The sequence below is a fragment of the Coptis chinensis genome, chromosome 2, assembly GCF_015680905.1.
Source record: "Coptis chinensis isolate HL-2020 chromosome 2, ASM1568090v1, whole genome shotgun sequence".
NCBI lineage: Eukaryota > Viridiplantae > Streptophyta > Magnoliopsida > Ranunculales > Ranunculaceae > Coptis > Coptis chinensis.
In genome coordinates this window covers 64,392,917-64,419,579 of record NC_141457.1, presented here as the reverse complement: position 1 = coordinate 64,419,579, position 26,663 = coordinate 64,392,917, and the positions used below count along the sequence as shown (strand labels likewise).

The 26,663-nt window shown below is 38.7% G+C and overlaps 2 protein-coding genes and 1 pseudogene across 2 annotated transcripts; all 3 read left to right on the top strand.

Moving 5' to 3' along the window:
• Nucleotides 1–1,214: 1,214 nt before the first annotated feature.
• LOC147517148 (uncharacterized) lies at nt 1,215–2,222 on the top strand. Its single transcript, XM_086593491.1, has one exon. It carries the CDS (start codon nt 1,215–1,217, stop codon nt 2,220–2,222), a length of 1,008 nt encoding a protein of 335 aa, XP_086449617.1.
• A 7,094-nt stretch (nt 2,223–9,316) lies between these two features.
• RAD52-2 (cobalt ion-binding protein) lies at nt 9,317–19,658 on the top strand. Its single transcript, XM_086589527.1, has 4 exons — nt 9,317–9,747; nt 9,831–9,868; nt 18,489–18,580; nt 19,084–19,658. Exons 1-4 carry the CDS (start codon nt 9,464–9,466, stop codon nt 19,228–19,230), a joined length of 561 nt encoding a protein of 186 aa, XP_086445653.1. The 5' UTR covers nt 9,317–9,463; the 3' UTR covers nt 19,231–19,658.
• Nucleotides 19,659–21,775: 2,117 nt separating this feature from the next.
• Nucleotides 21,776–25,240, top strand: LOC147517146 (protein NRT1/ PTR FAMILY 4.6 pseudogene; annotated as a pseudogene).
• Nucleotides 25,241–26,663: the final 1,423 nt, after the last annotated feature.

The window sequence follows — 26,663 nt, the reverse complement described above, 5'->3', positions numbered from 1 at the left end:
AAAAGAGAAAAAATACAGTCAAGGCTATTCCAATTTGGGTAAACTTATACAATGTGCCAAAGGATTTGTAGACTGGGGAAGGTTTAGGGTTTCTAGCAAGTAGATTAGGGGAACCTCAGAGGATGGATGAAGCCACTACTTCAAGAAAAAAGATTGGCTTTTGCCAGAGTTAGTGTGTTAGTAGAGATTAATTCAGAATTACCTGACACCTTTGATATAGATATGGGTGGCAATGACATTAGAACGATTACGGTGGAATATGGCTGGATACCAAAGATGTGTGACTACTGTAGGAAGTTTGGGCACAAGACTGCAGGGTGTTCGAGGAAAGACACCATAAGAGAGGATGAAAGACAGAAGGAGGTGATGGAGGATAATTCTATCACTATTCCTGAGAGTAGCACGCTAAGGAATGAAATAGGGGAAGAAACTACAAGCCTGGCTGAAGCTGTAGTACGGTAGGCCCCTGAGGATCTACCATCCGATAGAGAGGAGTTGATAAATAGCATCATCAATGAGGAAATGGTAACAAGGATCCCAGACAGTGGCATAGAAATGGAACATTGTGCTAAGACGCTGCCAATTATAGAGGAGGTAGTTAGCACTGAGGTCAGAACAGAGAGCAGTACAGTGGTAGCGAAAAATGGCGCAGCTGATAGAGGAAGTGAATATAGTGGTGATATGAATAGGGAACACAGGGGTGGGATTAGTGAGATGGAACAGGGGGTTTGGACACAGTCAGCTAGTGAAAATGAACAAGATACAGAGGTACAAGAACCTGCAAGTGATGTAGAAATGGAACAGGAGCATAATAGAGTGGTGATCAATGAGAACAGGGTGAGTCATTCAGAGATGGAAGTGGGAGAGTACGACAACGCTTTAGTTCCATATGTGGAGATCACACAAGGCATTGAACAAGCAATAGGATTTAATCCTTTGTTGTGTTATGAGGAGGAGCACGAGGAATATAATAATATCAGTGAAAGCACAAGACTTGGGGAGTTGTCTGATGAAGTTGTGTCTGATGAAGAAACTATCTACTTCAAAGACAAAAATCTGCTTCCTTTGTCCGAAGAGCCTCAAACGCCCGTTAAAGGTGGAGTTGTGACTTGAAGTCAAGGAAAACAGACCCAAGAAGCCAGTGGAAAAAAACAACAAGGAAGCAAAAACAAGGGGAAACCCAAGGGAGCAAAGAATAAAAAACATCATCACTAATGATAGGCCCTATATGTGTTTGGAATGTGAGAAGAGCAAATGACCTCTTGACAGCAAAGGAAATAAATAAGGTGAGAATTGATAAGAAGTTATGTTTGTATGGGATACTCGAAACAAAAGTGAAAAAGGAGAAGTATGATGGCATACGGAGTGTTTGTTGTCCTACATGGGAGCATGAAAATAACTATGACAAAGCTTTGTCAGGCAGAATTTGGATATACTGGGATCCTTTTGCGGTGAAGGTACAAAAAATTGATATGACTGAGCAATTCATTCATTGTAGAGTTGAATACCTTCCAAAGGCGGAAGAGTTTTTTCTGACAGTGGTGTATGCGAGCAACTCTTTTCAAGAAAGGTTAGCATTGTGGAAAGATGTGATAAGGCTGCATGGATCAATCACAAAACCTTGGTGTGTAGCGGGAGATTTTAACAATATTAGGACTGCAAATGAAAGAGTAGGTGGTGATCCTATGCACCCCAGAGAAGCCCAGGACTTTATACTCTGTCTCCAAAATGCTGGGTTAACGGATATTAATTCTAGCGGATTCTTTTATACATGGTGGAATAAATATGTTGGCGCTGCAAGCATTATGTCAAGAATAGATAGATGCCTAGTTAACAGTTTGTGGCTAAATAAATATCCAACCTCAGGGGCTGAATTCTTACCTCAAGGAGTTTCCGATCATTCACCCATGCTCCTCACATGGAATGATTATAGTCGGTCCCCGATTCCCTTTAGATTTTGTAACTTTTGGGTTTATCAACCGGAGTTCAAGAACATCCTAGAAGAAGTTTGGAATACAAGGATATATGCAAATCCTATGTATGTTCTTATCCAAAAACTCAAGATGCTGAAGGAGAGGATCAGACCGTGGGCCAGAAAAAACTTCTCAAACTTACATGAGAGAGTTATAGCCACAAGGCAGCAGTTAAGTGATGCACAGATTAACCTCCAGAATAATCCATCTGATGTGGCTTTGGGATTATGTGAAAAGCAGGCTATGTAGAAATATATTGATCTGGCAAGAGTTGAAGCAATCGATTTGGCCCAAAAGTCTGACGAGTAATGGATGACAGAAGGGGATACATGTTCGAGTTTTTTCTTCAACTCCTTGAAGGAAAAGGCAGCCAGGAAAGGAATATGGGCAATAGAGAATGATAGTGGTGAAACAGTGCATGGACAAGCAGAAATAACACAGAGCATAGTGAAATATTTCACTCAGATGTTGGGCGTTACAGCACCACCAATTAGTGATAGAGAATTTTTCATGGAGTTGAATGTCAGAAACACTATTGATTTAGAAATGAGTGGGGTGTTGGAAGCTGAGGTGGCTGACACAGAAAGCAGAGAAGCCTTGTTTGAGATGGAAAACAATAAGGTGCCGAGACCTGATGGTTATAACCCGTTCTTTTTCAAATTTTGCTAGGATACAGTAGGGGTGGATGTTGTGAATGCCATCAAAAATGTTTTTAGAACAAACAAAGTGCCCTGGGGTACAAATGCTGCATTTCTATGTCTGATCCCAAAAGTGGCTTCGCCATCTAAAGTTGAAGATTTCAGACCGATTGCTTTGTGTAACACGATCTACAAATGTGTTTCCAAAGTCATCACCAATAGGTTGAAGATAGTGTTACCTGAGCTAGTACATGACAATCAGTCAACATTCATCCCAGAGAGATCTATACAGGACAATATCCTTTTGTCCCATGAAGTTCTGAGAAGATATGATAGAAGACACGGTACCCCAAGATGCTCAATAAAACTGTATATCAGGAAGGCCTATGATATGGTGAGTTGGCAGGCCATCTTCTACATGCTAGATAGATTCCAGTTCCCGCCTAAGCTGAAAAAGTGGATTCAATTATGCATTAGCTCATCTTCTTATTCTGTCCTCATAAATGGCTAGCCTGAAGGTTTTTTTCCCGAAGGTAGAGGCTTAAGGCAGGGGGACCCCATGTCTCCATATTTGGTTGTGCTTATAATGGAAGTTCTTGGTTGCCTAATTAGAGAGAGTGTGGAAAATAAGCTGATCCAATTCCATTCTAAATGTAAGAGGAATAAACTCACGCATCTGGCTTTTGCGGACGATGTTTTAATTTTCTGTAAAGGGGAAATGAACTCTATATACGCTCTCAGAGAATGTTTGGTGGAATTTAGCGCAGCTACTGGGCTACAAATAAATTTGCAGAAGACTACTATCATGACTGGTGCCATGGGACAACAGGATGGTTTGGTTTTGGCTCAGATTCTAGGTATTTAACTCGTAACTCCTCCAATACGATACCTAGGACTCCCCCTCATCTCTGCTAGGCTTGGAATCAGAGAATGTCAACCTCTGATAGATAGGGTTACAAGCAGAATCAAGGACTGGAAAGCTAAACTTCTCTCTCATGCAGGTAGACTGCAACTCATATTATCAGTGCTTAGTTCACTACATATTTATTGGGCCAGAACATTCATTCTTCCAAAAACAGTTCTAGAACATGTGGAAAATATATGTGCGACTTTTCTGTGGAGTGGAACTGATATAAAGAGATGTGTGCATCAAGCGAGTCTAAGAACCATCTGCAAGACAAAGGAAGAAGGTGGATTGGGGATCATGAATATGGAGGCATGGAATAAAGGAGCTTATTGTGGATTCGTATTCAAAGTAGCTGCTAAGGAAAGTAGTATTTGGGTCGAATGATATGGGTATGGAAGAATCTACTGGCTCATAAATACTTGTGGACTATGACAATCCTGCAAGATTGCTCATGGTCATGGAGAAACATTCTACAAAGTAGAAAAGAAGCGCGAGACTTTATTCTGTACTCGATCTCTAATGGTAGATACATGCTTGTATGGCATGATCTATGGTGTACTAGTAGCCCTCTCTTATTCAATGCACAAGCAGTAGCTGACATCCAGCTTCCAATCAATGCCACAGTGGATCAACTCTTATCAGAAGGTGGTTGGAATGAAGTGGTACAAAACATCCAATGTAACAGTCTAAGAGAGGATATCTTGAGTACAAGAATCAATAAACATCTAGATCAGGATCGAGTGGTGAGGAAGCCTCACCAGAGTGGGAAGTTCACATCAAAAAGTGCATATGAAGCTTTGAGGAGAAAAGGAGAAAAAGTAAGATGGCAGATACTTGTGTGGGGCAAGTTGGTTATACCAAGACACTCTTTTACAACCTGCCAGCTGTTCTCCAACAATTTATCAAGGCAAGATAGGCTGGTGCACAAAAAGATCCTCACTTTCTCCTCCTGCTGCTTGTGTAATCAAAGTAGATAATTTTCAAATCATCTTTACTTTGATTGTGCATATTCACAAGAGATTATCAATGGTATAAAAACAGCTTTGGGGATTATGACTGATGGAAGAAGTTCAAATAGGGAATGGTCCTCGCTGCTGCGATTATGTAGAGGATCCAGTTTAGTGGAAGAAATTTATAAGGTCTACATTTGTGCGGCAGTGGATGGGATATGGAAAGAAAGAAATTTGAGACGATTTAATAGCAAGGCTAGACCAGCGATAGTGGTCTTGAGGAAAATCATCAGAGAAACCAAGAGGTACATTCAGACTCAAGCATCTGATATTGAAGATTCGCTAGAAGCTAGAAAGCTCTGTTAGTCACTGGGTATTCAGCTCAAGTTCAGAGCAAAGAAGATGCGACAGTGTAAGTGGAACCCACCAGAGGAAGGAAAGGTAAAACTAAATGCAGGTGGAGCATTGACGAACGAGGGAACTGGCCATGGAGGTGTCATCAAAAATTGTCATGGCGAAGTGTTGGCAGCATATACGGGCAGTGGTGACATGCAATCTGTAATCTATCAGGAGCTTAAGGCAATTGCGATCGGGCTCGAGCTATACTATGAACTAGGATATCACAAGGTGGAAGTCGAATCTAACTCCCTTACAGCAGTGAAAATCATCACAAAGATTGCAAAACCACCATGGACATGTTTGAATTTGGAGGCTCTGACATCAAAGCTAGCTGCGAAACTCAGCTATTGTTCTTTTTCACATGTGTTGAGGGAAGCTAATAAGCCGGCAGACTTACTTGCTGGACTTAAGACTTTTAATAGTAATGATTTAGTAGTGTTTATACCTCCTCTAGATAGAGATTTGTATAGACTCATAGAGGAGGATGCTCTAGGTACCACCTATGTAAGACTTGGTTAATTAATGCAGGTGAGGGTCAGCCTAACCCTAGCTTTTTTTTTTTTTTTAAATGTCAAATATAGACAGAAAATAAAACTTAAAAGGTTCTGGAAAATGAAAAAATTTTATCCAAAAAAAAAGTATCTAGGGGTTCCTATCATGCTCTCTAAGAAGAAGTTAAAGGACTTTGACTATCTAGTGGATAGAATCCACAAAAAAGTCAAAGGGTGGAAAGCTAAGGTTTTATCTCAAGCTGGGAGAACTACTCTCATCCAAGCCACCCCCTTATATGTCATGTCGACTTATTTTCTGCCAGTGGCAACATGCAATAAGATAGACAAGGCATGTAGGGATTTCTGGTGGAATGGTACAGAACAATCAAAAAGTGTTCACACCATAGGGTGGGAACATATTTGCAAGAGCAAACAAGAAGGAGGATTGGGTCTCAGGAAAACAAGAGACATGAATATGGCTATGTTAGCCAAGCTCCCCTGGAAGGCAGCTACTGATGTCCATTCTTTGTGGACTAGAACCATGTTTAGTATATATGGCAAGAATTGGATAGGAGATGTGTTTAAACCACCTGACCAAGCTTCCTAGAAGGGTATTCACAATGTCTTCAATTCCATTAGTGGGGGTCTGATTTGGAGAATAGGAAAGGGAACCACCATCTCCATTCTGAAGGATCCCTAGATCAAGTGTTTAAATAAACCTGTGACTCTGGAAGAATTGGGGGTGGTGGATGACTCTTTGAATAATCTTCATGTATCAGACCTATTTCTGACAGATGGAAGTGGCTGGGATCCAGCAAAGCTTAATCATTGGTTCCACCCTTACATAAGTCAGCTGATGCAGGAGATAGTTGTTAGACCTGCTTCTGCCTCATCTGACAAAATGATATGGACAATGGAAAGGTTTGGGAAGCTTACTGTTAAGTCTGCATATGAATTTCTTTAAAAAAAAAAACACTGAGATGGGACAAAGCTCTAGTGTGAACTATAAAACTATAAAGCAGCTGTGGGCAACCCCTTTGCCTTCCTATATGCAGATGTTTATCTGGAAAGTATACATGCATGTGCTGCCTCTGAGAGATATGCTAGCAGAAAAGAAAATGAAAGGGGACTTTTCATGCCTTTTTTGCAATAGAGAACTGGAAACAGCTGAACACCTATTCTTCACCTGTGACTGGACTAGAGCAGTATGGTTTAGCTCCCAAGTGGGGCTAAGAATTAATCCAAAACCGCAGCTTCACAGCTTGAGGGAAAGACTTGACATGTTCCTGTCTTGGTGCTATAGCAAGGATAGTGACCTATGTTTGGCTGGGACTCACATTATGTACCTGCTCCAGCACATATGGAGGTCTAGAAATGAGATCAAATTTGAAAAAAAAAGAAGGCTAATAGGGACCGCATCATCTGGCAGAGCAAAAGATTGGCAGACAAGTGTTATGATGCTTTCAGAGAAGATTTCTCAACCTCTCGAGCTTCAATGGATAATATGTTTCCTGAAATCCCAAATGATAGTATTGTGATTAGATTTGATGCATCTTTCAATAGGAATTCAGGGTGGGCTGGAATTGGAGCAATTGCAAGCAATAGTGAAGGGGACATTGTTGGAGCAGCAGTTCGAAGATTCAGGGCTCAGGAAATTGGGGAAGCAGAAATGGGAGTAGCTGAAGTGGCAGCTCTGTTGGCAAGGTAGCTCAGCTATGACCATTATGTTTTGGAGGGTGACAATTTGGAAGTGATGAAGGTGCTCCAAGGATCAGATTGTCCATGGCCTCTGGAAATGTTGAAGACCTCCATAAACTCTTTAGTTCTGAATTTTAGTTCATGTAACTTTAACTGGATCAGTAGGAGTTCAAATGGGGATGCAGACTCCCTAGCAAAATGGGCTAACCATCAGCTGGGTAGTTCTGATCTTCCGAAGTGTATGGTTGACGCTCTATGTGTTCCTGTTCACCTTTAGGTGGTTTTATATAAGCTTAGTAGTATTGCATCGAAAAAAAAAAAAAAAAAGTGGCCACGGAGCGTTTTATTTATTTTTATTTTTTTTAAACCAAACCAACTTTTCATTAACAGATAGGAAATAGGTTATACAGACTGGACTTCAAGGAAAAAAAGTTTCACCGACATGGGAACTTGACCTGTACGTTACATACAATAGGAATATTAAACTTAACTGCTGATCGATCCAACCATGATATGTGCATGCTGAATCAAATCCCTAGGACAAAAAACAAACTTGCAGCAACTAAAACATTGTTTGAGATCACTTATCTCCTTCAAAAAACCCAAAAGACCCCATGACACATTAGCAGATTCTCCATTAAGATCTTGGACAATGCTCTTGTTACTGAGCAAATCACTAGCTTTTCAACATTTTGATGCAGCCTGCATGACATGTTATAATCCTGCTTTTAGCACTTTGAGCTCGGCCTCTTCTACTGATCGAGTCGGCTGAGATGGGCTTGCTTCTTGCATACATCAAGTCACCATTCCATTTGTTAGTGGTATAACCAGCGCCGACCGCTTTCTTAGACATGGGATCAAAACCACCATCACAAGCAAGCACGTACAAATTTAATTGATAAAAGAGCTTTTGGAATTAAGTATTTTAACATAGTAGGTGCATTGGCAGGAAAAATGGATGTTCTTGCCTGTTCCATAAGCTAATCAACACCAATGGCTTTATAACTGGGAATGAAACAATAGAATTTCTATCTAACCAGATCATATAAGATTATAAGCAATAGTAGCTAATATAGTTAGATTATTAATAATCTGGCCTATCTTTAGACACACAATGTGATAGCAGAACTCTATTAATAACATCTCTGACACTAAAATGTTGATTCCAAGTTTGAAAACGCATAGCAAGAGGAGAAGCAATCCATATTTTATCAAGATGATGAGGACAACTAAAAATAGCATGTTCAATAGATTCTACAACAGTTAAACATCTAGGACAAGTATCTAAAGCACAACAATGCCTAGCAGAAAGCACTTTCCTAGTAGTAGGTAGAATAGAATTCAAAAGCTTTTACATAAATAATTTAGGAGATCTAGCAAAAAGCACTTTCCTAGTGCATAATCTTCCTAATACAACTCCAATAACTTTTAACCAAATTAGGAGATCTAGAACGACAAGAATTTTTTTAATTGCGAAACAAACCAGTTATAAACAGACTTAGCTTGATAGTAAACACACCATTTGTTTTTTTCTAAGGACAAAATTATTTTATGTTGCATATCAAAGGAAAATATTCTAGCTTTTAAAATCTCATTTTTTATATCATCAGTAAAAAGTTCATCTAACAACTTGAGTTCCAAGTATGCGTATCACTATCCATTAAGTCATAAACATGCCTTACATAGTTCTGAGAATATGGTTTAGGACCAAAAGGCTTTTTAAAAGGGTTAGATGGAATCTAGTTATCTTCCCAAATATCAATGCCACGACCATCAGTTTATCATCCAGCAATGTAAAGTAGAAATATCATTCCTAACTTAAATGATATTTTTCCACCACTTAAAAGCAGATTTAGTATCTTTTCTCACAACAATCAGTACAATTCAACATATGCATTTTATTACTATCATTATGACCCCACCAGAAATTAGCATTTAACATCTCTAAAAGTTCTGATAGAAGGACTTATCAAACAAGTTAGTTTGCATAAAGTATAAGAATAGCAAAAACAACACGTACTTTTACTTTTTATGAGAGTACCTCGACCAGCCATAGAAAGAAATTTGTTATTCCAAGCATTAATCTTAGTCATCACATTCTTCATGACTTTAGAAGTATTAATGCGGTTAGGTTTAATAGGATCAAATCTATTATACCTAAATAAGAATTGGCAATGTTAGTCTGTTAGAGAGAGAGAGAGAGAGATTTTTAGAATCCTAGAGATGATATGTTTTTACGTGGCAGACGGACATAGCCATTGGCTCACTCTATCTAAAATAGTAGCTGGTTTCTTAATGGGAGGGCTTATTGTTGGGCTTCTCAATATCAAGCTTCCCACCTACCACTTTCAACAAAACCAAAAAAATCAAAACCTCCTTGTGCATCTTCCACCTATACTTAGAAAAAATGGCTTTGCTAAATGTGAAAGGAGTGTTTCAATTATCCCTTCATATCTCCACTAAAATGAATACTAATAATACTAATATTATTATTAAGATGAGCCCGAAAAAGACGAGGATGGCATCGCTGGTGTCGGGAGTGCTGCCCAATAGTAATTCATCAACCAATTATGTGGTGCCACTTGACAATTCGTCTTGCATCACACGTCCCCTTGCTGAGATCCTCCGTGACCTTAATAAAAGAGTCCCTGATAATATCATCAAACCTGATGCCAATTTCTGCATCCCCTGGTTCGTTCCCTTTTTCTCAAGCCTATAATAATAATAATTAGATTGATATTTTAAAGTAAAGTTTTTATTCATTGTTTGCTCAGGTACCATGCTAACCGAATGTTAAGCTTCTATGCCCCAGGTAACTTTCTTTTTATCTTTGTTACTTACTGTTGTAATGATCAACCTAAGTGTGTTGCGCCACGAAATTAGAGTCTAGTGATAAATAAGTAGTTTAAGAGATTGGGAAGGTCTGCACGGAAGAATCAAGTGATCTGATGAGATTGACTAGTTATGGAAATAGGACACCTGTTTTAGTTTTTAAGATGTGAAAGTGTTATTCTTTGCAACGATGCAGTGTTCTCGCTCTATGCCAAGCAAACAAAAAAAAAATCAAGTGGAAAAAAAAAAGTGATATGAAGCTTGGAACATGCAAGTGACAGTGGAAGAAAATATAGGCTAAAAAGGTTCTGTCAGCTTGACGAGAAGAGGTAAAATCATGGCCAACCGAAACCCATGGATCTTGTGTGGATTGGAAGAGGAAACAATAAATGTTTGTTCATTAATTGGACTTTCTGAAGAGCTCAGGGTCCAGAACAACTAAGTCCAAAAAGATAATATATATTGTTTTTGGACGAGTTGATGGCAGCCGAGGTAGCGAAATGTGGTAGTGGATGAGATGGAGGCCGTGTTAGTGGCAGCAGTGGTTACCGTGGTGATAATGGTGGACACGGTCCATGAGGTGATCATGAATGCACTTACTGTGGCATGACTGGCCACACAGAAGATTACTATTGGGGGTTGGGACAAATGAAGTAAACCGACGAGCACCAAGTACATAATGAAGTTAGCAGTCACCAATCACCACCTGTACTCCTGCTACGTATTGACACTGTTTGTAGGTCTTGTTCGAATTTAAATATCCTTACAATTTGAAAAACTACACCAGAACTATGTAGTCAGAAGCAAGCTAGGCTCTAGGCTCACCCTTAGTGCCATGCACTTAACGCCTCCCTAGACCCATCCTCAGCCCCTAGTTCCTGCTTGGGCCTTTAACTGTGTACCTCCAAAAGATGAGCACACATATCAGTTCCTCCTCTTGACCTATTGCTACCTTGACTCACCTTGGTAATACTTCTTTCGTGGCAACTTGGATCCCATCCCCCCCCCTAAGAAATTTATCACATATCTGGTATGCATTCCATCTTTAATAGTTTGTGCCTCATTAAGCATATGTCCTTGCTGATGGGTGCTGTACATGGGAAAGGTGAGATTCACCTTACTGAGCCATTGTATTTGTTGACTCTTTATCTGTCTCCGATCATTTTGTTTTCCGTTAGATAGTTAACCAAGTCATTACAGTGCTCAGTGTCCTCTCCCAGCTCTTTTTTTTTAAGAGCATTCGGACGGAATTGATGATTAGTTTCGTGCATGAATGAATTATCTGGATCTGCCTGGGAAGCCTTTTGCTCCAGCATCTACCTGTATTAGTTCTCTTTTGCAGTGACATTATCTGTTGGGTACCCGTCTTTGGCTGATAAGCTGCGTGAAGTTGTTCGAAGCTTAAGTGGTGTGTCAATCCTAGAATGTGAGGTTTGTCAATTTGGCAAGCTTAGTTTTTGTCCTCTTGTCCTTTTGGTTTGTTTGCTTTGTGTACAGAAGCAGGTTTTCCTCGTGTAGAGAGTCGTCAGTGTAGTCTTTTTATCTAGTCCATCCTGACAATTAAGGTCCGTCCAAAGTCAAAAGTGTTGAGAGATTAAAATATTATGTGATCTTTGTTGATACTTGTTTAAGAATAGCTTGTTTATATATTTATACTTAATAAAAAATAGTTATGAGTCACCAACTGCATTATCAACTTCTTATTGGTTTGAAAAAACTTGTTAGTATTTTACTTTCTGATAATGCATTGGAGTGTTCTAAATCTTGTATTAGCCCCTTTCGTGTTTAGTCATCCATCAAACCAGTTGCATTCACACGTGTTGTGGAGCGTGAACAACGCCATATATTCTCAAAGACTTCATTTGATATGTGTGTCTGTAAACAATATCGGCCAGATGCTTTGCTCACTAAATGTTAATTGGTATATGCCATCATCTGGGTTGGAAATCAAGTTTGTCTTTCAGTTTTGCATTCACGTTTATCTCTTTTTATTACATATCCATGTCGTGTGTTTGAAGGTGTTTGCATTGGTTACTTGGACGTAGTCCAGACATGTTGGGTCTTAGATCTCTAAGATGTGTTTTCCACTTTTCCTTGGATACCTTGCACTTAAAAAGGTTATCATTGTTAAAATCCTGTGTCTTATAAACATTTTTTTTTTTTTTTTATCGGTAAAGTATAACTTTATTAATATAATTAAAGATAGGTACATAAGGATGAGATATCCTCCATTACATGCATATAGAAAAAGAAAAGAAAAGAAAAGAAAAACCATAAAGTGACAAGTCTTAGCCCGATCATCTCATTATGGACTCCCATCGAAACACAATCGCCTCAAAAGGTATGTCTCGTGTCTCAATATGCACTTTTGACCAGAAACACAAAAGAGCTTTGATTGCCAACACAACTTTCTCCATAGGCGTTGTTGTTCCCTCAAAGTGTCTCTGATTCCTCTCCAACCAAATGCCCCACAGAATCGCAAAAGGCAACATGCTCCAAAGTCATCTCCCCTTCCCATAGTGGACTCTCAAGTCCCATAAGGCTAATAACATCGTCACCGAAACCGGACAAACCCAAGAAACCCCCAACTCTAAAATAAAATGACACTAAACCCGCCATAAAGAAGGACAAAGCAAAAGAATATGATTAACAAACTCCCCATCCCTTAAACACAACGGGCAAAAGTTGAGAAGAACTTCTTTGACACGTCTTTTTCTGAGATTGTCAATAGTCAAGATTTTACCAAGAGATGCACACCAAACAAAAAAGGCAACTTTTGACGGAACTTTAGATACCCAGATAATATGACCAGGAAATTTAGGAAGGGCATTAAAATCATGACGGGAGATTAGAGAACGAAGCTTAAAGTAAAATGATCTAGAAGAAAACCTCCCTTTCTTGTCAATAGACCAAAGCCTCTTATCTTTGTCCGGTCTCACAGAAGGAATAGAGTCTAACATCATCGTGAAAGCAGCCACACTCACTATATCCCTGTCAGAGAGAGCACTATGAATACCCAGGTCCCAAGCAATAAAACCATTGTGTTCCCTCATGAATGATCGAACTGGCAGGTTCCTTAAGTCAGAAACGGCATATAATCTAGGGAAAATGTGTGACAGAGGCCTCTCGTCTAGCCATATATCCTCCCAAAAGCGGATGCTATCACCTTTGCCTAAAGCAAATCTAATATGTTTGTAGAACGCCTCTCCCACTCTCTGAACGCCTTTCCAAATACTGCAGCCATAAGGTATGGACACAGGACCACTCTTCCACCCTAAACCATGTTCTCCATACCTAGACACAATCACCTTCCTCCAAAGGCTCTCCCTTTCCTCCCCGAACCTCCAAAGCCATTTACCTAGCAAAGCAAGATTAAACTCTCGTAAGCTTGTAACACCTAAACCACCTTCCTGTCTAGAACGACACACCTTCTCCCAACTAACCAAATAAAACCTGTGACTCTCCTCACTGTCATCCCAAAGAAAATTTCTAATAATCGCCTCCAATTTAGCGGCAACACTCTTAGGCATTTGGAAAAGGGACATAATAAACAAGAAAACTGGAAAAAATGCTTTTAATCAAGATCACTTAATCGCCTTTAGACAAAAACCGTCCCTTCCACCCAGCTAGCCTACGACTAAATCTCTCAATAACCGAATCCCAAATAGAACTCGATCTATAACTCGCTCCCAAAGGAAGACCAAAATATCTGGAGGGAAGACTACCAATGTTACAACCTACAGAGGACGCCAAAGCATCCAAATTATTCCCCTCACTCACCCCAAAAATAGTACTCTTCGCCATATTCACCTTAAGACTCGATACAGCCTCAAAACAGCAAAGGATACCCCTAAGATTCCTCATTTGCTCCAAGTCCTGCCCAACAAAAACCATTGTATCATCCACGAACTGAAGATGAGATATCAAAACCTGGTCCTTACCAACTCTAAAACCCTCTAAAAACCCTAACCTAGGAGTATAAAAAAAAACGTTGACCCATCATCCGGTAGGGTACCCGGTCTTCACCCGCCACCCAAACCCGCACCGACCCGAAAATAGGCCCGCCCCGCCCCGCCACCGTTTTTACGCGGTCGGGCAATGGGTGTAGGTTCTATGCTCAAATCCGACCCGTCAAGCCGCCCGACCCGCACCGTGTCAAAAGCCGTTGACCCGCACAATTTCAAGACTCTAACTCTAATATTTTTGTATTTTGGTTATATTTTGTTTTGACTTTTGTAGGAATTTGAGAGATATGAACACAAACTTATGAGTTGAACATTAATTTCAAATATTCAAGTTTGAACATTTGGCAAATATCAAAAGTTCAAATTCAACTTTCGAATTTTGGAGAAGATGAATCATTCATTCTTGTATTAATTTTGAATTTTTTTAGTTTATATTTTATTGTTTTATACCATAGAACCTCGCTCCCATCTTTATTTTATCATGCTATGAAAAATAATCAATTTACAAATGGTAAATCACGAGAAAGAAGTTTCAAATTTGCAGATATGGTTTTGGGTTCAAGTTCAAGTTTTTTTATATTTGTTTATTTTTTATTGATTGATTCCATTTTTTTCTCTATGTTGTGAATTGGAAATATATTACTTGCAGAATTATAAAGTTTTTTTTGGGTGAAATTGGGTTAAAATGATAATTTTCACCCGACTCGGATGACCCGCCCAAAACCCGCCCCATAAGCTGACCCAACAAGTCGAGTGATGGTACTAAGACATGACACTTCAACCCGCCCCGCCCCGTCGAGGACCACTGGATTTGTATCCCAAGACCCGCCCCGCCCCATCACTATTTGACCCGCGGTTGACCCGCCCCGCCCCGTATTACACCCCTACTCTAACCTATTAGCTCTCTCAATCATTTTACCAAAAACCTCCACAACCATGAGGAAAAGAAGCAGGGATAAAGGATCCCCCTGCCTTATACCTAGAGAACTCTTAAAAAACCACGCTGGCGACCCATTTATGAGAATAGAAAAAGAGGCCGATGAGACACATCTTCTTATCCAGCCCCTCCACTTAACTCCAAAACCCATACGCATCATAACGTAATCTAGAAAATCCTAGCTCACATGATCATATGCTTTAGCCAAATTGATTTTACATAAGATGCCTGGGTTGCGGCTCCTCTTCCTGTCATCAATGGCCTCATTAGCAATTAACACCCCATCCAAAATTTGTCGTCCAAAAACAAAATCCCCCTGCTCTTGAGCGATCACTCTAGATAACACCTTTTTTAACCTAATAAAGAGAACCTTTGAAATGATTTTGTAAGCACTTCCAATGAGACTAATGGGACGCAAATCACCCATATCCTCTACCCCTTGCTTTTTTGGAATAAGTTTTATGAAGGTGTGTTATTAAGGTTATGGGCTAAAAAACTCAACTCATAAAAATCTCGGACCATATCCATAAAATCGTCTTTCACCACCCCCCAAACTTTTCTAAAAAACTCAATTGGAGAACCATTTGGACCCGGAGACTTATCACTCTTCAGACACTTCATAGCTTTCCATACCTCCTCCTCCTCCATGCTCTTTCTAACTCATCCCTTTCCCCATCTGAAATGCAATTTAAGCCAAGATTATCAACCCGAGGGCGAATACAATTAGGCTCGGTGTACAACTTAGAATAATATTGCACCACCTTATTTTTGAGATTATTTTCCCCACTCACCTCCTCGCCTTCAATTAACAATCTCTGAAGAAAATTCTCTCTAAATCTCGTTTTAGCACATTGGTGGAAAATTTTAGTAGTAGACTGGCCCTCCTTGATCCATCTCTCTCCTGACTTCCGTCTCCAAGAAATTTCTTCTAAGTTCACCACCTTCTCAAAATTTGCTTTCATGTTTAAGCGACTACTCCACTCTTCCTTGGATAGAGGACCTTCCTCCTCCTTCAAATCTAAAATTCTTATGTCACTTAAGAGTTGATTCTTTTTCCTATCAATCCTACTGAAAACCGTCTTATTCCACTCCTTAATCTTAAACTTAACAAACTGCAGTTTCTTAGCAAACCTAATGCTAGGTCTATCTCCCTCCTGATGAACCCCTCACCATTCTCTAATCTTGTCCACTAAATTGGGATCAGAGAACCACATGAGCTCGAATCTAAACGGGGTAGGTTTGCCTCCACCAATCTCTTTAGATAAGGTGATAGGGTGGTGATCCGATGTCGTACTAGAGACCACAGCTTGAATCAAACGAGGCCATCTCTCCTCCCAGTCACTACTCACAAGAAATCTATCTAAAGACGAAAGGGTGGGATTCTCATGCTTATTTGACCAGGTGAACTTGCCCCCAGTGAGGGGAATGTCCATAAGCGCACACCTCCTAACCCACTCATCAAACTCTCTCATCTTAGAAGTTATACGACAACCACTCGTTTTCTCATGAGAAAATTTAATCACATTGAAATCACCCGCTATACACCACGAGCCTCCCCTACTGAAAGCATAAACATCATCAAGTTCTCTCCAAAAAGAAGAAAACTCCTCTTTATTTTTCCTAGAAGACCCATAAACAGCAGTAACTAATTTAGAGTCTGCTTCCCCCACAAAATTGCAGACAAGGGACACTGAATAAGATCCAACAATATCATCACACACCTCTACCTTGTCCTTATCCCATATAGCACAAATCCCACCCGCCGACCCCATCGAAGGTAAATTGATCCAATCAATGTCATTAATACCCCAAATCTCCCGAGCAATTGTAGGAGAGAAACACCGAAGTTTGGTTTCCTGTAAGAGAATTACACTAGGTTTTTCTCTCCTAATAACCTCTTTAATACACGGATGTTTATTCTTATCGCCCAAACCCCTCACGTTCCAGCTCATAATTTTGTGATTCATAAAGAAACATTGAACTTCCCCCTCCCTCTTCTAGAACTACCCTCTTGTATCTTCTCTCCATAATTAATGGAGGATGTAAGGCGAAGCACCTCTTTTGACGTTCCTTTTCTACCTTTCACCCGTGAAGGAGATCGCCCTCTACCCAACTTCGATTCACTCCTTCCCCTATGACCTCTATGATTGACAGGCTGACCAAGAGAAGTTTGAACAGAGGCAAAGATAGATTTAAGAAGGTTCAAAGCTTCTTGTTCCCGCCCCTCGTAAGATAAACCCGATAGCCTAATAAGGTCTTCGATATGACTAGACAACCAAAACACAGTGGTGTCCTCTAAAGAATCAGGATTAGGAGCCATCATAGTTATAGGTGAGACCTCTCCCAAACGATCGAACTATAGGTGAGCCATCATAAACATTTTGTCAGTTCCAATGTTACATGTTTGCATCATTTTAGTCCACACCATTTTTCTCCTCAGCTGACCAACCATTCGGTTCTGATATTATGTGTTCCAGCCCACTTCCAGTTCTTCCAGTGTCTGTTTCCATTCTCTCATCTCCTCTGCAAACTGATTAGAAATCCAAAAACCAACAGGTGGTTACTTGGTAGTCGGTTGCATAAAATCCCCTCCCCCCCTCTACATCCATGATTATGTGCTTCCACCACAATTTTAGATAATCTGTTTATTGCCCTAAGGAGAGGTAGCCATGTTTATAATGCTAAGTTTCTCATGTTTTTTCTTCTCAGTAAACAAAAATTTTGTATTGAATGAAGAAAGGGGGGAAAGGAGGGCGTACCTAAGTACAAGGGTTACTTACAGTCTACACATTGTTGTAGCGCTATAAGAAATTAACAAAACCTATAGTAAGCATGCTCTGGAACCTCCCATTTGGTTATCCATGGGGTTAACTTGATCATTGTCTTGAATATTGATTGCGTACTTTGCCAATTGATCTGCTGTAAAATTGGCTTCTCTCCAAGCTGGGGTCAATTTGCAATAGTCTAGGTGTTCTACACATCTCTGCCATCGCTGCTTCATCCACCAAGGTAGATTTGTTGCGCCAAAAGCATTAATTGCAGATGTGGAATCTGACTCCACCCAAAGACACTAAGTTTCTCATTGGTAACCATGTTACACTTCAACGTGTTTCACCTCCTTTGTGCCTTTGCTATGTTGTCTTCCATCACTATTACTAGCCTCTTCAATTTCTTTTTCTTGTCAATCCAAAAAAAGATATTCCAAATTAAAATTTCAATGTTACAATAAGTTTTAAGTAATCTGGTTGTGAAGCAAGATGTTTCAAACCTGCTATTATTTGATTTCCACCAAGATCGTTTGCAAATACTTCTCCTTGTTTCTTTAATCAGAAGTCCACAGAAACTACCTTTCAATAGAGATCTTAAGAAATTAGCAACAAATACTCAAGTAATAATAAAAAGTAAAGAGAACAAGTTAAATGGCCAGAAGGAAAAAGAAAAACACAAAGTGTACTTGAAGCACGCATAAGCAATTGCTTTTCATATAGGTTACTTTGGTATAACAATCATGTAAGGTGGCTTTGGAGGAGAGCAAAGCATGGGGCTCTCTCATGGTTAAAGTGTGCTAAAATTCATCAGCTTCCAACTTTGATCTTTAACAACCTACAACATCCATACTAGTCTTGTTTGTTGCTTGTGGAATTACACTGTTTTGTATATCCTATGTTGGATCTCAAATCCTTTTTTTTTTTTGGCAGGTTGGTGTGGTGAAATACGTGATGTCATATTCTCAGAAAATGGAAGTGTGACTGTGGTCTATCGTGTTACCATACGTGGATCTGATGGAGAGGTACCCCCATCTGCTCTCTTATCTTGAATGTTGAGTCCCACATCTTCATAATCTAGAAAAGGATTTTGATTTTGATTTACCCAAATGTTAAATTAAGTATCAGTTTTTTAAGCTAGAATGGATGGTAGCCTCAGCCTCTGCTTTTCAGTTTCTTGGTTGATTCAGTAGTAGTTTAGTTATAGTTTCTTAGTTGCTTCACAGAGAAAAGAAACTATGTGATTGAGGCATGACCGTGTGGGGTAGCATTTTACTTTACTATGATCTACATTATGCATTATTTACGTTATTTTTTTTCTTGGCCTCTTAAGTATTTTACCACGTCACTCGAGTAACTGTCTACTGTACATGAGTTGATAATTCAATTGGATTGATGCTTTTGCCTCTGCCCAATATTTATTTTGCTCATGGGTAGCTGGACCTGACATATATAAGCTTTGTGCTGGAAATGCAAAGCTATTAGGTATTAGCTGGTTTTGATCTTTTATCTTTACATATTGATGCAGGCTCACCGTGAATCAACTGGGACAGTGTCGTCAAGTGATATTCACATTGAGGACCCGGTTTCTGCAGCTGAAGAGATTGCTTTTTCTAGAGCCTGTGCTCGCTTTGGTCTTGGCTTGTATTTGTACCATGAAGATGGGGCTGAGTAGTTGAAGGAGATAATACCAGGTATATCTCATGTTTGTACTTCGCTGAGAAAACAAGTTATATGTGGGGTGTCATTTTAGTGACCTTGTTATGGTGAGATGGAGTAAGATGGAGCAGTAGTCATTTAGAGATTTGTTCTGTATTATCAGCTTTCATTGTCAAGTTGCTATGGCCAGACCTAGCACTGTTTTGATAAATGGCAATAGCAGTCAAGCATTGTTGTAATATCTACTTACCCCACCCTACTTAAAAAAAAACTTTGGTTCTGCGAGACTAGTGTGGTTGTGGCATACTCGGGACAAATAGTGGTAGCAACTTTCCTCTACTTTTGTGCTAATGCGAAATACGATTTGTCTTCCATATGATATATGCTTGAACTCTCTTTTGGACTAGTGAAACCGTTAATAATTTTGTTTCCTGTCTTCCATGAGTTGACGAGGTGTTGCTCTGTGTTGGTAGCGATCACCAATTATATATGTACTCATTCCTAACAAAATTGCGTAAGAAATATGATATATGAGTGCATAAGAAATTATCAAAAAGAAAATCCACCTTGAGAACGCTGAAGAGTCAATCAAAATTAAGCAGGAAACAGCTGCATGATAAATAAATAATTTTAGGCGTTGTTTCTTTTCTTTTTTAATGAAAAACAAAACCCTTCGAAGTGGAAAACGAAGAATGTGGAATCTCCCATTCGATATAATCATTGTCACCAAGTACGGTACGGGTTTAAAACGGTATACTTGAAAAAAACTTAGTTCGGGTTTTAAACGGAACGTCTCGGGAAAAAAACGGAAAAAAAAGCGTAAAAAAACGTGGGGCATAAAAAACGGGTTTAAAACGGTAAAACGGGTTTAAAACGTATAATACGTATAATACGTAAAAGAAACGGTAAAAACGGATGATAAATAATATAATAGATAAGGAGTTTGATTTTCTATAAAAGTGGGAAAAAAAAATAGACACATAAAATAAAAATAATATTAATACAAATGAAAGAAAATTCAAATACATGAAAGTATCAAATTATCATTACTCATCCAAATACTAGAAGTTTTAGATTCAGTGCCAAAACACTATTCAAAATAAGATACTACTAATTACCAACCATAATGGCATAATTAAGTACTACAAATAAGTTAATAACTTTAAAATTTTCAATTAATTATTAATAGTCTAAAGCAAAATAGAACGGTCTCAATAAGTCAATCTAACGCCCACTCTTTAAAAAGGTAAACTCCAAAACCCTTTTCTTTTCTAGCGTTTTCTTTTTAAAAAAAAAAAAAAAAAAGTTTTAAACGGGAGATTTTCAAAATCTCGGGTTTTAAACGTTTAAAACGTTTAAAACGGGTTTAAATCGTTTAAAACGGGTTTAAAACGTTTAAAACGCATTTTGTTGAAAAACCCGGGTTTTAAAAACCGAACGACGCGCTTTGGCAATATCTCGGGTTTTAAACGCGTTTTAAACCCGTATTTGGTGACAATGGATATAATCACAAGCATCTTATCACATCTTCCCGTGAAATCACTTTTACGATTCAAGTGCGTATGCAAACAATAGTGTTCTTTAGTTAAAGATCTTGGGTTAGCTAATATCATCCCCCACTAGATGAGCCAATTAGGATTTTCTTGGGAAATTATGGTCTCTCCCTAAGTACACCAAAAAAAAGTCAACTTGGATTTGGCTCATCTAGTAGGGGGTAATATTCGTTAACCCAAAGATCTTTCTTGTGAAATCCTAATTGGCTCATCTAGTGGGGTAATATTCGTTAATCCAAAGATCTTTCTTCATCAGAAGCAGCATCCACGCAACCGAGAGAACAACAATCTCAACATCATCACAATCCCGGTTAATAAACCTTCACTACTACCTAATCAGTCTGACATTTAAAGAATCTTGTGTTTCCTTTATATTATTTGATGAACACGCTACTTATTGCCTTTGGATTTCGTATAAAATGGTTCTGCCCTTTAACACTTAGGGGCTATTTGTTTTTTTGGGTTAAGTTATAAGAGAGTCTTATAAGACCATGTGTTATAAGAGGGTCTTATAAGATGGTCTTATAAAGTGGTTTGTTTTTAATTTTAAGTTCCTCTTATAAGCACTTGTAAAAATAGAAAAAAACAAATACATGACATCTTATAGATGGTTATTTGACAAATATAACCCTACTTTACATCACATTTAACTTGAATATATTAATTTGAAATAAACGCATAGTTTGATTTTCGGTTTCAAACCAATTTTGATAATTAGAATATCAATTTTAGGAAACTACCTTAATTGGCGGTGGTAGTGGTAGTGGTCTTAATAACACGGTGGTGGTGGTAGTGGAGGTGATGATATTGGTTTTAATAGCATGGTGATGGTGGTGGTAGTAGAAGTGGTGGATGTCTTAATAGCACGGTGGTGGTGGTGGTGATAGTTTTAATAGTACGGTGGTAGTGGTAGTGGAGGTGATGATATTGGTCTTAATAGTACGGTGGTAGTGGTGGTAGTGGTTGTTTTAATAACACAGTGGTGGTGGTGATAGTCTTAATAGTTCGATGGTAGTTGTGGTGGAGGTAATGATGGTGGTGGTAGTGGTGGTGGTGATGGTGGTGGGTGGCGGCAGTGGTGGTGGTGGTGGTGGTGGTGGTGGTGGTGGTAGTCGGTGGTGGTTAGGGTAATGAAGTTATTTGGAAAATAAGATAATGAAAATGGAAAAAGAGATAAATGAGGCTAGGGGTATATGGGCCGGGTGTTTGAGTCATTTTTTGAGTTATAAGACTTATAGAATTGAAGTAGATCTAATTTTGGTACTTATATAATTGGAGCCTCTTATAAGACATTTCTAGTACTATAAGAGGCATTGGTAGTCTTATAAGAGGCATTCTACTAGAAATGTCTTATAAGAGGCTCCAATTCTATAAGTACCAAAATTAGATCTACTTCAATTCTATAAGTCTTATAACTCAAAAAATGACTCAAACACCCCCTCATCCATATACCCCAAATTAGCCTCATTTATCTCTTTTTCCATTTTCATTATCTTATTTTCCAAATAACTCCATTACCCTAACCACCACCGACTACCACCACCACCACCACCAGCCCCCACGCCACCACCACCCACCACCACCACCACCATCATTACCTCCACCACCACTACCATCGAACTATTAAGACTATCACCACCACCACTGTGCTATTAAAACTACCACCACCACCACTACCACCGTACTATTAAGACCAATATCATCACTTCCACTACCACCACCACCGTACTATTAAAACATCCACCACTTCTACTACCACTACCATCACCATGCTATTAAAACCAATATCATCACCTCCACTACCACCACCACCGTGTTATTAAGACCACTACCACTATCACCGCCAATTAAGGTAGTTTCCTAAAATTGATATTCTAATTATCAAAATTGATTTGAAAACGAAAATCAAACTATACGTTTATTTCAAATTAATATATTCAAGTTAAATGTGATGTAAAGTAGGGTTATATTTGTCAAATAACCATCTATAAGATGTCATGTATTTGTTTTTTTCTATTTTTACAAGTGCTTATAAGAGGAACTTAAAATTAAAAACAAACCACTTTATAAGACCATCTTATAAGACCCTCTTATAACACATGGTCTTATAAGACCCTCTTATAACTTAACCCAAAAAAACAAATAGCCCCTTAGGCTTACTCAGTAGGCTTACTTATTTTCTAACCATCCAGGCTTAGTGTTTCGAAATCAAGAGTGATGCATCGTCGATAGATAGGTCGATGTTCAGTAGAGGAATAATATGATAATTTTTAGATAAAGAAGTATTAGTGGGTGTTTGGTTCTCATTTTTTCAAAAAATCATTTTTTTTTAAAAAGCATTTTTATGAAAAAATATTTATTCTAAAAACAGTTTTTGAATAAACATGTTTAGTTGTGTTTTTTTATTAAAAGCTATTTTATCAAACCATATTTCGGTAAGAGTGACTTCGGATCAGATAAAGGGCTTCCGGAAAAAATTCCAGACAATATCCTTTCCAAATCCCATCCAATTATTTTTGGGATGACAATTTTTTTTCCGAATTCAGAAAATCAGAAAATTTTCGAAAATTTCAGAATCCGCAAAATATGGAAATAAATCGGAAATTTAAATTATATAATCGGATTGGATTCTCTTAGAATAATGGTGATCTTGGACATGCAACAAAACACTCCCATACCCCAATTTTAAAATAAATAAATAAAATGATTTTAGACATATTTAGCTTCATAAATTACCCGCATACCCAAGATATTTATTGACTAAAACAAGTCATTTACTCTACGTGATTCAGTTGTAGAAGAAAAAGACCGCGGTTTTTTTTTTTTCTTCTTTTTCTCCAATAACCTCTTATTCTTTTATCTCATAAATAAACATACAAACACCCACTTATAATTTGAATCAATCATACCAAAGTAATGAGGATGAATACCAACCGAATGAGGATGAAGAAAAAAAATTCAAAATCAAATTTTAACAAATGGGAGAACGCAGAAAATTATTATACTTGGTTTACTACAATAGATACAAACACCAAACAAAAATGTGAGTTTGTTTGCAGTGAAATATAGTACATGTCTGATATCTTTAACTAAAGATTTTAACTCTCTTTTCCAGATTATTGTTGTCACATTCAAGAATAGAAAATTAAAATCCCCAGAAGAAAATCTTGAACTGTATGAGATCAGTGATAAAGAATTACCTGAAGATTATGACAAAATTCCAACCACCCGTCAGTTAGGTGATATATTTTGAAAGTCTTTTAACATGCAGTATATTTCTCAAGGACATGCCAGTTCGTTAGATAATTATCTTTCTTGGTTTGAAGAGCTATACTGACTTCTTTCTGCTACTATATTGAATATCAAAGAAATAAGCAGAGGACAACATATATTCATCTAATTGATCATATTGATACATTGAAAGTATTGATTTATGGTGCCGGCAATTCTATAACTACTTGAAAATTCAAAAAAAATTATTTAATTTCTTGAAACAGGTGCCTAGACAAAACTGCTATTCTTCCCAAAGATTCAGTCCCCAGGCCATGGGAAGTTTGCACAGTGACTGAAGTGGAAAAAGTGAAAATCATAATAAGGATGCTGCCCATCATAGCCAGTACAATTCTAATGAACACATGTTTAGCACAACTTCAGACGTTCTCGGTACAACAAGGGAGCACTATGAACCTTTACCTCGGTTCTTTGGAGGTCCCAGCATCATCAATCCCAGTAATCCCACTAGTTTTCATGACTATTCTTGCTCCTATATATGAGTACATCTTCATTCCCTTTGCTCAAAAGATCACTCACCAACCATCCGGCGTTACACAACTTCAGCGTGTCGGTGTAGGACTTGTTCTCTCTGCAATTTCAATGGGTGTAGCAGGAATTGCAGAGGTAAAGAGAAGAAACCAAGACATTAAGGACCCTACAAAGAACATTAGTCTCTTCTGGCTGTCCTTCCAATATTGCATTTTTGGAATCGCAGACATGTTTACCTTAGTTAGTCTCATAGAATTTTTCTATAAGGAAGCTCCCTCTGGCATGAAATCACTTTCAACTTCGTTCACATTTTTATCAGTAGCGATAGGCTACTTCCTTAGTAGTATATTTGCTTCAGCTATAAACTCAATCACTAAGATGGGCAGGAGAAAAACAGGGTGGTTGGCTGGGGCAACTCTTAATGAGAGTAGGCTGGATCTGTTTTATTGGTTCTTGGCAATGCTTAGCTGCCTTAATTTCGCAAACTATCTCATCTGGGCCTCATGGTACAAGTACAAGTCAGATGATAATTCTTCGACGACTATTGGATCATCTTTTCACAAGGAAGAAAGCAATGAAGCTGTTGAAGCTAAGCCCAATAGTCCTGCCTCTCCAATTGACTCTTGGCTCAAAGATGAGGCAAGTGAAAAAGCACCTGAAGGTGTCAAAACTATGCCGAATAGTCCTTCCTCTCGTAATCACACAGCCTGAAAACTATTGACGTCCTAATGGAGAAATTAAAAATTGTAGTTGTTAATTAAATACATCTCAACTCCAAAGAGAAAAAAAAAGATGATAGAACTGATCATTTACTGAGTGTCATAGACATATTTCGCTAAATCAAGTATTTGTCAACAAGGAACGATATGTAGATATATATCTTGAATGAACATATAATATTTCTCTGTTGTCCAAACTTGCATTATACTAGGCAGTTCGAGCAAAGTTGCATTAAATATTTAAAGGGTTATTTAGGGATTGATCCTAATTATTTAGGGGTATTTAGGGATTGATCCTAAAATTATCGATTATTAGGCTTTATTCCTACTTCTATCGATTGACCTTGAGTCGTCTCAGTTAACCGTAGTCAACCCATTTTATAATAATATAATTTTTGTTTTTTATGAAAATGGCCAAACTACCCTTCAGCGTGCTTGACAAGCTACATTATATTGAATTGTTGGAACACCACGTGTCGAACTGTGAGGTAATCAATCTCACATACAATGGAAAGAACTCGACTCGTTGTCCTGTCTGTCTCGGCCTTTGCCTGTGAGGGGGTAGGGTGGTGATGCACCACTCCCATTTTTTCCAAAGTAAGATTCTAAAAGCAAATGGCTTCACCAACATATTTCATTGCTAGGGGAGCCAGACACGTGTCTTGGCAGGAATGTGGTAGCCGGTGATTTTTGTGGGCTGAATAGATTCATGTGGGATCATGAATGGACTAGCTGGATGCATTCAGAATGTTTCGCGAACGACGAAGCGTAAGTAATTGAGGTGAGGTAGATCTGACTCGGTGACCATGCGGTTTCCACCCACTATTGAGTCAAGCTCGTTTTGGATATTGAGGAGGACTTGTGGATGCTTGATCACTTCTGCCATGGCCCATTCATTTTGTCAGTGAAGATGTGTCTGTAGCAGCTGCTATCATCTCCTTTGCATACATAACAACCAATGAAAATAATGTTGAACCAAGATATATAAAAGCCCCGCGGCCTCATCTTTTTTTCTTTACTATCCGAAATCATGCGCATTCTTTCCTAACCATCTCTCTCCATTCCAAATCGGGGTGGAGTTGGAGGTGTAGAAGTGAGAGAGTCCGATCGTGATCGGACCTCTAATTGGCTATAGTCGGTAAAGCTGGGGATAAAGCAAGTAATGAGTACTCATCTCCATCTTCCAGCCTATCCTCTCCTACCAAAGGCGCTTACTCCGGGTATATGAGTTCTAGGTAAATCAATCGGGGGGAGCTTCTCTTTTATGGCTTCTCGGGCGGATGTTTCAAGGAAAAAGAAGAACGGATCGCGGGACTCCTTTCAATCGGACTCAATTAAAGATTTTTGACACGTGTCCATTGTTTGACCATTTCAAAGACTCTCTAAGGGTAGTTTGGCCATTTTGATAAAAAAAA

Bases quoted from the DNA above. Each gene is read 5' to 3' on its own strand.
- LOC147517148 (XM_086593491.1), top strand. From the start codon at position 1,215: ATGATAGGCCCTATATGTGTTTGGAATGTGAGAAGAGCAAATGACCTC.
- RAD52-2 (XM_086589527.1), top strand. From the start codon at position 9,464: ATGGCTTTGCTAAATGTGAAAGGAGTGTTTCAATTATCCCTTCATATC. The intron at 9,869-18,488 runs GTAACTTTCTTT...TTTTTTTGGCAG, and splicing joins GTTAAGCTTCTATGCCCCAG to GTTGGTGTGGTGAAATACGT. The intron at 18,581-19,083 runs GTACCCCCATCT...ATATTGATGCAG, and splicing joins TACGTGGATCTGATGGAGAG to GCTCACCGTGAATCAACTGG.